The sequence below is a fragment of the Carettochelys insculpta genome, chromosome 4, assembly GCF_033958435.1.
Source record: "Carettochelys insculpta isolate YL-2023 chromosome 4, ASM3395843v1, whole genome shotgun sequence".
Taxonomy (NCBI): domain Eukaryota; kingdom Metazoa; phylum Chordata; order Testudines; family Carettochelyidae; genus Carettochelys; species Carettochelys insculpta.
This window is the reverse complement of record NC_134140.1, coordinates 125,304,044-125,317,375: the sequence shown is the minus strand read 5'-3', so window position 1 is coordinate 125,317,375 and position 13,332 is coordinate 125,304,044. Positions and strand designations below refer to the sequence as shown.

The 13,332-nt window shown below is 42.7% G+C and overlaps 1 protein-coding gene across 1 annotated transcript in view; it reads left to right on the top strand.

Moving 5' to 3' along the window:
* CFAP299 (cilia and flagella associated protein 299) overlaps nucleotides 1-13,332 on the top strand; it is a 416,193-nt gene that overhangs the window by 365,322 nt on the left and 37,539 nt on the right. The window contains exon 4 of the mRNA XM_074993745.1: nucleotides 9,450-9,592. Coding sequence (XP_074849846.1) covers nucleotides 9,450-9,592 — 143 coding nt within the window. The remainder of the gene's footprint in view (nucleotides 1-9,449; nucleotides 9,593-13,332) is intronic.

The window sequence follows — 13,332 nt, the reverse complement described above, 5'->3', positions numbered from 1 at the left end:
AGGGACCCTTGACAAAATTAGTGGACTAAGTAACAAATGATGGAGAAAGGTTATGTCTTTCAGTCATCATAATATAGAGCACACTTTTCAAAGTGAACAGTAGCCTCCTAGATAGCTAATCAATGTAGTAAGTACAGGCCCAGTATGAGGCCTTAGGCCTGAACCAAAGTAATGGTCAAGACTTTGCTAACAGAAAGCAAAGTGCAGCTGTGAGCTAAAGGAATGCATTGCTCACAGAAGTTGGCAAGAGGAAGGTTGATGTTGCATAAACATATCTACCTAGCATATTGAAGTGGGTACATGATACCAGAACACCCTACCCTGGAACATTCCACAGATAAGAAAGAATAGGCCAATCCATCCCAATGACAGGGGCAAAAGGGTAATATGATGGGTAGAGTTGTTTTGTTCGAACTAACATGTACAAGGTGAGAGGCGGCACCTGACTATGTAGAAGGGTTGTACCTCAATACGTCAGGAGTGATGTGTAAATTGTTTGTACCTGTGTGTAAGAATGTACTTCTGGGATGTGGTCTGGGTCCAGCCGAGGGGGCAGTGGAAAGTCCTGCCACTGACTGAGCCGAGTCCATTGACCGTGGGTGCATATTTGTAGTATGCCCTGACTTAGACTAAGAAGTCTACAGGGAATTACTATTGTGTCCAATACAGCAATAAACCTGGCCAACGTGCCTTCGCACCTTACTAGACTCTGTGGTCATTGGGGGTTCTCTTCGGGTCTGCTGTGTCGGCTATCTGCGGAGCTGGGGCAGCGCACAAAGGGAACACACGCACGCAGCCGAGTGATACCAACCTTGGAGAGAGCAGAGCACCACGCTGGTGGCATCTGACAACAATCATAATCATGCAGCTGATGAAGTGGGTCTTTGCCCACAAAGGCCAATACTCCAAAAAATCTGTTAGTCTATAAGATTCCACAGGACTTCTCATTTTTATCATAATCATAATCACCATAATATTTTGTTGGCTGGGGCATTGATATAAATATTTAGCCTAAAACCACGTATACAGTGCATTGTTCTCAATACTTTTTTATTGTTTTTGTTTAAATAATACTGTGATTTTCTTTAAATAAAAAACCCATTGGACATGCATTTTCACATTCATATCACATGTTCTTTTTAAGTTATACTTTTAAAAAGGCCCACAGAAACTCAGTTCAGATACATCCGGTGACAGGCCTAATTCTGCATCCATTGCTATTAAGGTCAAAATTCACTGATTTCAGTGGCTATAGGATTAGGTTCTACGTAGCTGTGCAGGGGTATTGTGTCAACTCAAACATTGTCACATCTGTACTTTTGAACAAGTGACTTTTGAGCTTAGAAGAGAAAATAAATTCATTAATAGTTTTTATTCCGTAGTCAGGATTTATTTTTGGAGTCACACGTGGACTACTGGGGTGCAGTGCTATCATGTTGTACTAAGTAACACACAATACTGTATTGAGGTCCTATATTTAATTTGCTTTATCCGCAATTCATTCTGTAACAGAGAGTTGATGTTTTAGATTAAAATGTAGTTTTCAGGTGTAAAGAAACTTCAATAAAAGAATTTGGACTACTAGTTCTTCCAGTGATTAATAGGAAAATTTCCTTGGCACTTAGTCTTTGATTTCTCCTGATGAACTGTAGCCCAGAGCGAAATAAGGTTTTGATTTACAGAAAATGTAGAACTGGATATAGAAAGTTATAAGTTTCAGTAACAATGAGTTTCCCACAATAATAATGTTGCATTATTTCAGTTCAGAAGAGCTAAGGGTTAATTCCTGGTGGCGGGCAGTAGAACTGTAGCAGCCAAATTTCACATTTAAAACTGGAGAAAAAAATCTAATTACATTTCCTTCTTTTGACTAATATATGTGGGAAGTGGAGGGAGTTTCTCTTTCCTTCAATGTGACCTGGGCAGTTCCACCCTTTCCAGGCAGGGGTTATCCTAGGGTGAGCAGAAATCACCTCTGCCCCCTGACCACGGCATCCCATATACAGGGCAGGCTCTGGCTGTGGACAAGGGTCTAGTGCACACAGGGACCAAATGGAACAAATTCTTGGAGGGGACTAATCTCCAGCAATGCCATGAAACAGCTGCTGGCAGAGAGGTGCAGTCATGGCTCCACGTAAGACATGTTGCCTCCATCTTCAGGCATCACCCCCCCACACACCCCTCCCAGAGTTCCCATTGGCCACAGTTCCCTATCCCAGCCAAAATGGGCTGGCTGGAAGCCATGGAGTCAGCAGTCAAAGGCAGTGTGCGGAGCCACCCCTGTGGACCTCAAAAATTTTTGACCACTAACATTTGTATCTGTGTCTGGACACATTGCTGACCCATATTCTTCAGGCACTGCATAAACGAGTCTGTTATTGCACCTGATTCTCATGTAAGCTAAGGCCACTTTACACCACAACTGAAAAAGGAATATATGATGGATGAAAAATAGTATGTGCTCATTTCAAGATCAATTTAGACTGCTAGAGAACTGTGCAGTGTTTGTAGCAATAAGAATCAGACCCACTGTGTTTGCAGAAGTAGTGGCTAAAAGGAGGGTTGTGTGTTCTACTGACATATAGAGTTTTTCAACACATTATTTTCTTGTAAGGATTCTGAGCGTGGCACTGACAGAAAATCCATACACTTTCTTTTCCTTGCTTGCAATTAATTGGATAAAGCACCTCTTAAAGCCCTATTCAGCTCAGAAATTTATCCTGGAGGCTGAGGTGGAAATTTATGTGAGTCATTGGGTGTGTACTCTATAGGGTTGCCAACTTTCTAATGGTGCAAAACTGAACACCTTGCCTTATCCCCTGCACCCTGTCCCACCCCTTCTCCAAGGCCCTGCCCCTGCCCCACCCCTTACCATCGCCACACCCCCTCCTCACTCCATGCTCCCTCCTTCAGGCGCTCTTTCTTCCCCACACTCAATTTCATTGGGCCTGGACAAGGTGGTTGGGGTGCAGGAGGGGTGTGGGGGCTTCAGCTGGTGGTGTGAGCTGTGGGATGGGGATAGGGATGTGGGGGGGGCTACAGTTGGGATGCAGGCTCTAGGTGTGGCCAGAGATTGGGGATTCAGGGTGCAGAAGACTGCTCCCGGACAGGAACAGGGAATAGGTTGTGGGGGTGGTGAAGACTCTGGGGGTGCAGGCTCTGTAGTGACACTGAGGATGGGGGTTTGGGATGCAGGAGGGAGTTCCAGGATGGAGCAGGGAGTTTGAGTATGGAGAGGCGAGGGGTGTGGCCTCCAGGAGGAAGTTTAGGTGTGGGAATGGAGCATGGACAGGTCTGGGGGTTAGGATGAGGAAGACGATGGGAGATGTGGGGTCTTAGCAATGCTTACTTGGGTCTCAGAAAACAGCTACCAGGTCCCTGGAGCCCCCAGGTTCTGAGTGAATATAGTTCTAAAAATAAACAGAAGTTTGAGCTAGGCCATTATTTTTCCAAACTAGTTAGCATGTTCACTCATGTTTTCATAGAGTGTGTATATGTACTCTAGGGCTAAGTCTACACAAGGAATATCTGTCAACAGAAATGACTGTCACGCAAAATTTCTGTCAATAGATCACATCCACACACAAAAGCAGATTGAAAGAGCAATCTACTCTATCGACAAGAGAGGGAGCAGATTGCTCAGCTGCTCTCTTGACAGAATGGCCAACTGGAAACTCAGCAAACATGGCTACATAGTGTGCTGGAAGTCCCGTCTGACAACAAAAGGGCCCCTGAGCATCTACATGGCTTTTATAGTAACAGAAAACTCTCAGCTATACTTGAACACTGAGGCTACGTCTACACGTGAAGCCTACATCGAAGTAGCCTATTTCGATGTGGCAACATCGAAATAGGCTATTTCGATGAATAACATCTACACATCCTCCAGGGCTGGCAACGTCGACGTTCAACATCGACATTGTCCAGCACCACATCGAAATAGGCGCTGCAAGGGAACGTCTACATGCCAAAGTAGCACACATCGAAATAAGGGTGCCAGGCACAGCTGCAGACAGGGTCACAGGGCGGACTCAACAGCAAGCCGCTCCCTTAAAGGGCCCCTCCCAGACACAGTTGCACTAAACAACACAAGATCCACAGAGCCGACAACTGGTTGCAGACCCTGTGCATGCAGCATGGATCCCCAGCTGCAGCAGCAGCAGCCAGAAGCCCTGGGCTAAGGGCTGCTGCACACAGTGACCATAGAGCCCCACAGGGGCTGGAGAGAGAGCATCTCTCAACCCCTCAGCTGATGGCCGCCATGGCGGACCCCGCAATTTCAAAGTTGCGGGACGCGCAACGACTACACGGTCCCTACTTCGACGTTGAACGTCGAAGTAGGGCGCTATTCCCATCCCCTCATGGGGTTAGCGGCTTCAACGTCTCGCCGCCTAACGTCGATGTTAACATCGAAATAGCGCCCAACACATGTAGCCGTGACGGACGCTATTTCGAAGTTAGTGCCGCTACTTCGAAGTAGTGTACACGTGTAGACACGGCTTGAGAGGCACAATGCTGCCAGTGGAATTGCTGAGTTTTGTCAACAGGCAGTCAACAGAATGCATTTTGCTTGTAGACATTCCCTATGTTTTTCTGACAAAAGCATAGTTTTGCAGGAAAAACCCTCTTTTGTAGACAGCCTAGGAGAAGATTCATGGCTAAGGTACAACTCCACATGTATTTTCTATTTTTGTCTGTTTGAAACACAAGTGGATCAGACATACGCAAATAGAGGACTGGACTAATCAAAACACAGCTATCTTGCCAAGTACCTTGAACAGAAAAATGCAATAATAGGATGCCTAAGGCGATTTGATCCAACGTGGGGATGTTTGGTTCACCAAGATAAAAGTGAAAAATAGTCCCCCTCTTAATTTCCATCCTGTGATAGGCAAGAAGATTCAAGCTCAGGCAGCACACATTTGCCCATCCCCAACTCCTGCTAAATGTCTCCCAGAAGTTACTCAGGGGCTGCATCTTTCTTTTCCAGAGTTTTAAACCTTCTGTGGTCCCCCTTCTGAGACTCAAAGCCTTCTCTGTGAGCTCTGCGAGTCTCAGCAAAGAAGATTTAATATGATTTGCCCTGCTTCATGGCACACTCTGTCCTGGGGAGCAAGAAGCTGCCCTGTCATGTCCAACAGACACTGGCTTACATGCTGGTACCACTTACAGTAATGACACAATTATCCCTGTTGGAATAAAGTCTGGATACTGTATGTGAAGCAACAAAGGTTTATTACAACCAGCTGGTGGAGTGATTCTGAACTTGGTTGAGTTTCAGAATGCACTGACAGGCATCAAGTTGTGATTGGTTATATAGAGATCTGATAGACAGAGGAAAGGATAGGAGCAGATAGTAAGGAAATGAGCATAATCAGTGAACAATCAATGAGCAATCCATGTGAATTAACAACAATCTGGGAGTTACAAAGAGTTTCTGTGCACACTTTACAGAACATTTTATCTACAAACAACAAGTCCTTTGAAGAATGCAGTCCCCAACATCGATGTATAAAGTGATATCTCATCTGTAATACACCGATGTGTAGCGCAGTGCTGTCTCATCTGGCATCCTGATGTAATCTTCGTAGGGACATGATCATTCATGTTATCTCTACAGAATCAAAGAAAGTGGGCAATACAGGATCAAAGCAGAAGTTAGTGAAAGAATCGTGTCGCTCCCCACAGGGTCCCTTCCTGGAGTGTGGCTGCCTAGGGATTTGTACATCAACTGGGATGCCCTCCCCAGATGGCTGGGGTTGGGGGGAGCTTACCAGACTCCATTTTGGAACAGTGGTTCTTAGCAAATATCATGGCCTACTTCAAATTTTCATCCTATAATCCCACTTCCAGTACCTCTTCCAGAATCAGTAATGGAACAGCACACCTCTGGTACCATTCCAAACACTGCTGCCACATTTTTGAGACATATCTAGAGTTTATAAGAAGGAAACATGTTTTCCATGCTCTTTGAGTAACTCACGTGTCTTCAAGACCCCTTTTTAAAATAGTTGTTTGCACCATTATACATATCTTAAAAGCATTCCCTAATGTGCACTGGATTTTCAGATTGGTAGATGACTAATTTCATTCATTTTCAACACAAGAGGAATCCTTTGGCTCTCTAATTGCACTAATATCATGGATGAAATTCTGCAGGAACATGCAGGTTTGTATGTTCTAAAAGGCCAGATTTGTAGCTAGACAGTTGGGCACAACTCCATTAACTGCAGCGGTCGCATCTATTTACACCAAGGGTGAGGGGTGGTTCTATGTTGAGATTGTTGTGGTGTTTAGCCCACAGAAAGAGAAACTTTGTACTAATCTCTGACAAATTATAATAATGTCAGTGTACTGTAAATCCCATTTTAGGCCTAAACTACCCTTCTTAAGTGGCCCTTTTCAATACTATGTTGAAGTAGGAAAGGTTGTTTATTTTTTCCTTTTCAGCAAATGATTACATTCGCTGTTTCAATGCCACCATCCTTAACTGAACCTATTACGTGTGCTGCAAAGCTGTGTCTGCCTAGACAGTAAAAATGCTGAAACTTTGATTATGATGGCCATGAAGATGTCTTGGTCTATCAAAAGAGTCATGATGTAGGTCTTTCTGAAGGTTTTGAAAACGATTGGTAAATGTAGAGTTTGACTTTTTTTTTCCAGTTTTGATGTTCTGTGTCTAATATTTACATAATCTCTTCTATCTATTCTGCTTTTGAATCTAGCATTATAGTTCCTTTAGTTTTAAAATTTGTCTGCTTATTAGATTTTCTCTGATCTGAGATCTTTCTACCTCAAAATATTCAGTGATCTTTAATATTGCATGCCATTTAATTTTTTTAAGCACACATTAATACTTCAAAACAGAGTCATTTTGAGTGCAAAACTAAAACTTTTCATTCCAGCAATTTGCAATCTTTTTTCTTCTTTTCAAAGTTTTTAAATTGGAAAATTCATTAGAACTGATGCTTTCTCACAAACAGTTTTGGTTTTGGTGAACTGACACTTTTAAATGCAATGAAATTCTGTTGGAAAATTCCCAGTCAGCTCTATTATGGAGGCAAGTGATTACTGGTAAATGAATATCTGTGCTTTCTTCTACTAGCCATAGGATACGTTAAAATTTATAACAAAAGAAGCTGTAGAGAAAAGTGAAGAAACTGCAGAAAGGAAGTGTTAAATTTCACATTTGCTGGTTTTTTAAAAAATAATTCAACATGAAGAGTTTTATCCGCTGTTGATCATTTCGGTTAATAAAAAATGGCATTCAAACTTAGAAAAATCCTTCTCTGAGGCAAAAGGGTGTGGCAAAATTAAAAAGTGATAGAACATCTTAAGAAAATTCAAGTACATTCACAGTTTTATGAATGAAAGCTTTATAGGTAGTTAGCAATGAATCATAAGAAGGAAAATGAAAAACAATCCCGACAGATGAGATAGGATCAAAAGCTTTCATTTTTTCAGTAAGACTCCTTTGTACATTTATCACAGGAAATTTCTGTTTTAAATATTTTCAATGGGTGTTTGAAGTTCAAAAAGAAGTTTTGAGGATATTAATGGGGCAGTTATTGACTTTACTGTAGATCTATATTGATTTATAGTTGATTAGATATGAACACCCAGTTACAGAAATTAATTTTATAGTCAGAAGAGAGTTGAAAGATGTCCTTTATGTTTTATACTGCAGGTAACACATGCATGTGCATTTTGCCAACTTTTTTCTCTTATTATTGGACCATCCCATGTAATTATAGTCATTTATACTGTAACTTCTGAATTTTTTATTGAGATGAATCAATTGTTCAGCTATTTATGTCATGTTGTTAGTCTTCTGTCTCACCACAGCTGTGCTGTAAAGTAGTTGTACTTCTTGCCAATTAAAAAGAAACATTTTTTCTGCTCTCTCATAAAGTTCAGCTCAGTTATGCATCTCATAAGGTTGATTGTGCTGGGGATGGGAGAAATCAACATTGTGCTGGAGCAATTGGAGGTATCCTGCTCCTGAAATTTTTTTCTGGATCTACCAGTTAGCAAAATTTGTGGTATGAAAAGCGTGAAGTGTGTTAACATAATATTTTATGGAAACTGGCTGTGAATGTAGCAGAAATTGGAAAAGTAGAAGTGTTGTAAGTATATACTAGTGGTTTGCCAGAGAAATCATTATGTTAGAGCAGCTTTGTGATGTTAAAATAAAGAAACTTTGTTATAAGATGTCAATATTATAAGGTTGCCATTTTTCATAGATGTGCAAAAAATCCCACTCACATATAAGCTGGGTGAAAACAAAAACACATTTGGACTGTGGGTGAATTCAACCTTTAAATTAGATGTTTCTTTCTCCATAGGAGATTTTCATATTCCTGTTTTTCATATTCCTGTTTTTTCTTATGCGTGTTTGTACACAATAATCATTTCAGGCTCCACTGGAAGCTGCATCTTGGTCCAGTTTTAGATTCACCTTTAAAGGCTTTTTTTGTGATAATAAACTTTTAATTCTAGTTGTTTAAAAAACTTTATATCTAACCTGGAAATCCCCCTGTGTTCATATTCATAATAATGCTCCAGTTATTGGAGGAATTTAATAATACAACCATGTTAGCAGATGAAATTTCAAGACTTCAAAGTTTGACTATAAGGGCCATAGTAAATAACGCCCCCCCCACTGTTATTATATAATATTAATTGTGAAGTATATAAAATTAAAATTTTGTATAACCAGTAGCCTTTAGCGAATTCATTTGGGTTATGTCTACACAGCGTTCTGCTGCCAGCAGGGTCATGCAAATGAGGGCACTTGACAATGCAAATGAGGCGCTCAACTACAAATTGTGTATCTCATTTGCATACTCTGCATGATTGCTGTCCCAGCAGAGGCTGCTGTCACTACAAAACCCTCTTTGTCGACAGAAACTTATCCCTGAACAAAATGAAGGATAAGGGCCTGTCGATGAAGGGGTTTTCATTGAGAGAACCCAGTCTACATGGCTTGTTGCCGGGACAGTGATCATGTGAGAGTATGCAAATGAGGATCACGATTTGTAAATAAACGCCTCATTTTCATTGTCGAGCGACTTCACTAGCATGACCCTGTCAGCAGCAGCACACCATGTAGACATAGCCTTATAGTGTATTACTACTGAGATTTTCAAGACTTCAGCACATTGGAGGGCTTATGAAAAATCTAGTCATACATGTCTGAACTGGAGATGATGAATGCTGACTGCTTTTAAAAATTGAGTCTGTATTTGGTTGCCTAAATGTAAGCTGAGCTCTTTTGAAAATATGCCCCCAACTGTGGGTGTGGAGCACTTTAAAATCTAGACTTGAGCTCCTGTGGAAATCAGGGCAAAATAAAAGGGAAATAAACTGTAGAGGTCAGTGGTGAAAATGAAAATGCTCTTTTTTTTTTTGTATTCTTATTTGTGGCATTCTCTTTTTATTTTTTTCAGTCCATAATCTTCATTCGTGACCGAAATTCTCGTGGTCAGGAGGTGTCTGCCTATATTGACTATGCACACAGGCTGAAGGTTGATGAATTTGAAGTCTATTTTAATGGAAAGAAAAAGCTTTTTCCGAGACACACTGATCTGAGGTATTTTTCTGCATTTTCTTTTCACTTGCTTGAATTTCTGAAAAGTCCATATAGATGAATATAATTAAATGAGCAAATAATTCTATAAGTGTTTTAATTGAAAGATAAACATTGTGGGTCAACATTTGTTCTCAGTTATATACAAATAGGTCTGCAACAGGAGTGGACAATAATTTTTGCAGGTGGGCCACTCCATGCATCTAGTAAGTGATTATGAGCTTCATTCTTCTATGTTAATGGAGGGGGTGCAGGGTGTGGGATGGAGGCTGGGTGCAGAAGGGAGGTCAGAGCAGGGGACTGGGGTGAAGGAGATGGTCTGGGAGGGAGTTTGGGTGAATGAGGGGGTTGTGACCTGGGGCAGGGGATTGGGGTGCAGGAGGGGAAGCAGGATCTGGGAGAGGGTGGGGATGATGCTGGAGAAGATTCTGAAATGGAGGAGGAGTCTGGTGTCGGGTCTGGGAGCAAGTTGTGAACTGTGACGCAGTGTGAGGGGCAGCTGCAGAGGATTTGGATGGTGGCCTGGGGCAAGAGGGGGTGGGTGGCCAGGAGCAAGGAGTTGGGATGTAGGAAGAGATGTGGTGCTAGGGGCAGGCTCTAGCTATAAGGTGCTTACCTGGGTGGCTCCCAGCCTGCAGCCAAATGGGAGCCTCCAGCAGGCTCCCTGTCTGCTGCTGCTCAGGGGATCTCAAAACAGCCTGGCTGCTGGGAGCATGTGCTTCTTTGTGCCACGTGCCCCTGGAGGAAACGGCATCATACACTGTATGTGCTACAAGCATGGCCCAGGCAGCTCCCATTGGCTGGTTTCCTGCCAATGGGAGCTGTAAGGATTGCTCTGGGGGAGGGGTAACAGGCAAAATCCCTCTCTCCCACACTGCCAGGGGCACTGGCCCCCTCAGTGGGCAGCTTTGAGCAGCCAGGGGCTGCAGCAGTCAGGAAGCCTGTCCAAGAGTCCCATCAGGCCAAGGCCTGGCTTCAAATGCTTGGTGGGCCAGGACTAGATTTTGCCTGACCCTGGTCTAGAGAGTGACCTTATTATTTGGAATGGTGTTACTCTGTGTGTGTCCTTGTTTCTGCCAAGAGCCAAATTCTGTGCATTCAAAGTGAACCCTGAGCTGTGGGTAATGTAGGCAAGGGAAGGCATTGCCTTCCCAAAATTTCCCACATTCCCTGCCCCCTGGCAAGGCTGGGGCCATTGTGCAACAGCCACAGCTCTCCAGGTGGCCAGGAAGGATTGGGTTGGGCTCAGAGGTGTTTGACTCCAAGGGCAATGGGGCCTCAGAGCAGAAGGGTTGGGCCTCATGTGGAAGGGGTGGAGTTGAGGGTTGCCTCCCTGGGTGGGCCTTCATCCACTGCCCATGAATTGAATATTGTTGAAGAAAACCCAAGAGGTGATGGAATTTTCTGTGCATATCTACAAAACCTTCCAAAAGTGCTCAGTTTTGCTCTAACTTTAGTCCTGAGGATTAACCAAGGATCTTGTGGTCAGCTACACTTTCCATGTTCTTTAGATTGTGTGTCTGGCCCCTTCAGCTGTCACTTATTCAGGAGTTTGTAAATAGTGATTATATACAGATCTACACATGCAAACTCCTGGGAGGTTGAGATGCTAGAAATCTTTGTACCTAGGATAATGAGTAAAGTCCACAGCACTGGTCCTTGACATCACCAAGTCTCACTAGCCTGAGCGGCTGTTCTCAGCAGCATGGTTCACATTGAGTGATTGTCTTGATGCTAGATTGTCTTTCAATGCTACATTGGCTCATATGAAACTGGTCATTAGTATCAAGGACTGTTATTAACATTTTGTTTAAAAATCTGTTTTTTTCAAAACTCCTGTATGCCCAAACACTAAATAAATACACAATTGTGTGTGAGTCAGGGAGTTTAAAAGTGTTCCCATTTGTGAGCAAGAGTGAGTCAGATAAAAGGTGTGACACGCTATCATTGTGTGTATCTGTACAATGCCTTGCACAAGGGATCTCTGATCCTTACTGGGGTGTGTGACAATGTCTATCACAATAACAAATCAATAATAGTATCGGCAGTTTTGGACAGAAATTGTAGAAATTTCACAGTGGGCCACGTTTTGTGACATTTTCATGAGAACCTTATTTTTGAGCTATGAAAAGTTCATTTCGTTTTGTGAAAAATCAAGAAAATTTTGATGGACTCTGACTGGTGGTGGTTATTGGACCTGTGGAGGTAAGTGTAATGATGTATGGTGGGCTTAGTATGTAGTGGCCTGTAAGGTTCCACTATTGAAGTTGATTGTGGTGTCGAGGAAGTTGACACTGTTGTGGGAGTGGTCTTGGGACAGTTTGATGGATGGGTGGTGATTTCTGAAACTGCAGTAGAAATCTCTGATGGAGTTTGAGTTTTCATTCTGAGGATGGAAATATCAACAGTGTATCTCAGGTTTACCACTGCCTTTGTGATGCATCAGAAATTCTTCCTTGAGGTGGACTATGAAGAAGTTGGTATATTCAGGAGCTATTCCAGCACCCAGGGCTATCCCATGGTTTGGACAAAACGTGGTTGTTAAATGTAAAGTTGTTATGGGTGAAGGTGAAACACATAAGTCGGTTGATGTGTTTCCATAATGTTATATAAGAGTATAGGCTGCTAAAATGAACATACATTGAACATAAGACATACCACCTGTAAGTGAGGAAACGTATGCTGTTTTGCCATCTTCGGAGGGCTCATTTCCCCCTTTCAATGCAAACAACACAAACCCTATACTGTGATGCTCTGCAAATGACATATAAAAATGGCCAGTGTCGGTAAAATTGTCTTCTGTTCATTTATTTGCCTCTAGATGTCAGTAATGAGCATTCAACTGGAACTGTCGTTCTCTTGCATTACAGGGGCCGACATGCTCATTTTCAACCACTTGCACCATGAAGAAGTGTGTATCCGTTACTAAATACTGCTGTCGTATGCAATGGGCAATACATTGTCTGCACCGTATATTGAGCTGTGTTAGATGATTGATATATAACTTCCCTAAATATTCTCTATGGGGCACTTATTCATGCATCTAATATGTCTGATTAGTCCTGTTCGTTTGTATTGTAGTGTCCAGTGTCTCATTCAGCACATCAACCCCTTGTTCTCTTTTTATGCCAAGGACTGGAACAGCTAAAAGACAAGACTTAAATTGAATCGAGGGCAAGGGGGCCAACAGACATGCCAGGCCCCTGGGCAGGGTTGTGGGGGGTGGCTCTGTGCTCCTTGAAGGAGCAGGGGCTTTAGGCAGAAGCAGTAGATAAGACAGCGCATTTTCATTCACAGCAAGCAAGGGGTGGCTCGACAACTTTTAAAAAAGGCAAAATGTGAAGTTAACAGGGGAACTGGAGTCAGCAGACCATAAAGCTGAAAGTGTGGACTGCTTTCTTAGGAGTGAAAGTGGACTTGCCTGCCTAGTTTTAAGAGCCCAAGTTTCAAAAATTGATCTCAGTTCATACTCGCAGTGCTCTGGTGGCTCAATAGCCCTATTTTATAAAGATTGGCATGGACATCTTGGTCTTTAACTTCTAAAGTCACAGCCCATGGTTCATTTGCATCCAGTACCTTTCTTGTAAAAAAAAAAAAAAAAAAAGAGACGGTACTCAGCTGGCTTCCTGCCCCCCAACCCCCAGCCAATCCCACAGCTGGGGCTGCTGAAATGCTGGTACTCAGTGCCAGCAAGCACCAGCACAAAAAAGCATTGCTTGCATCGTTTGCCCATTTGACATATG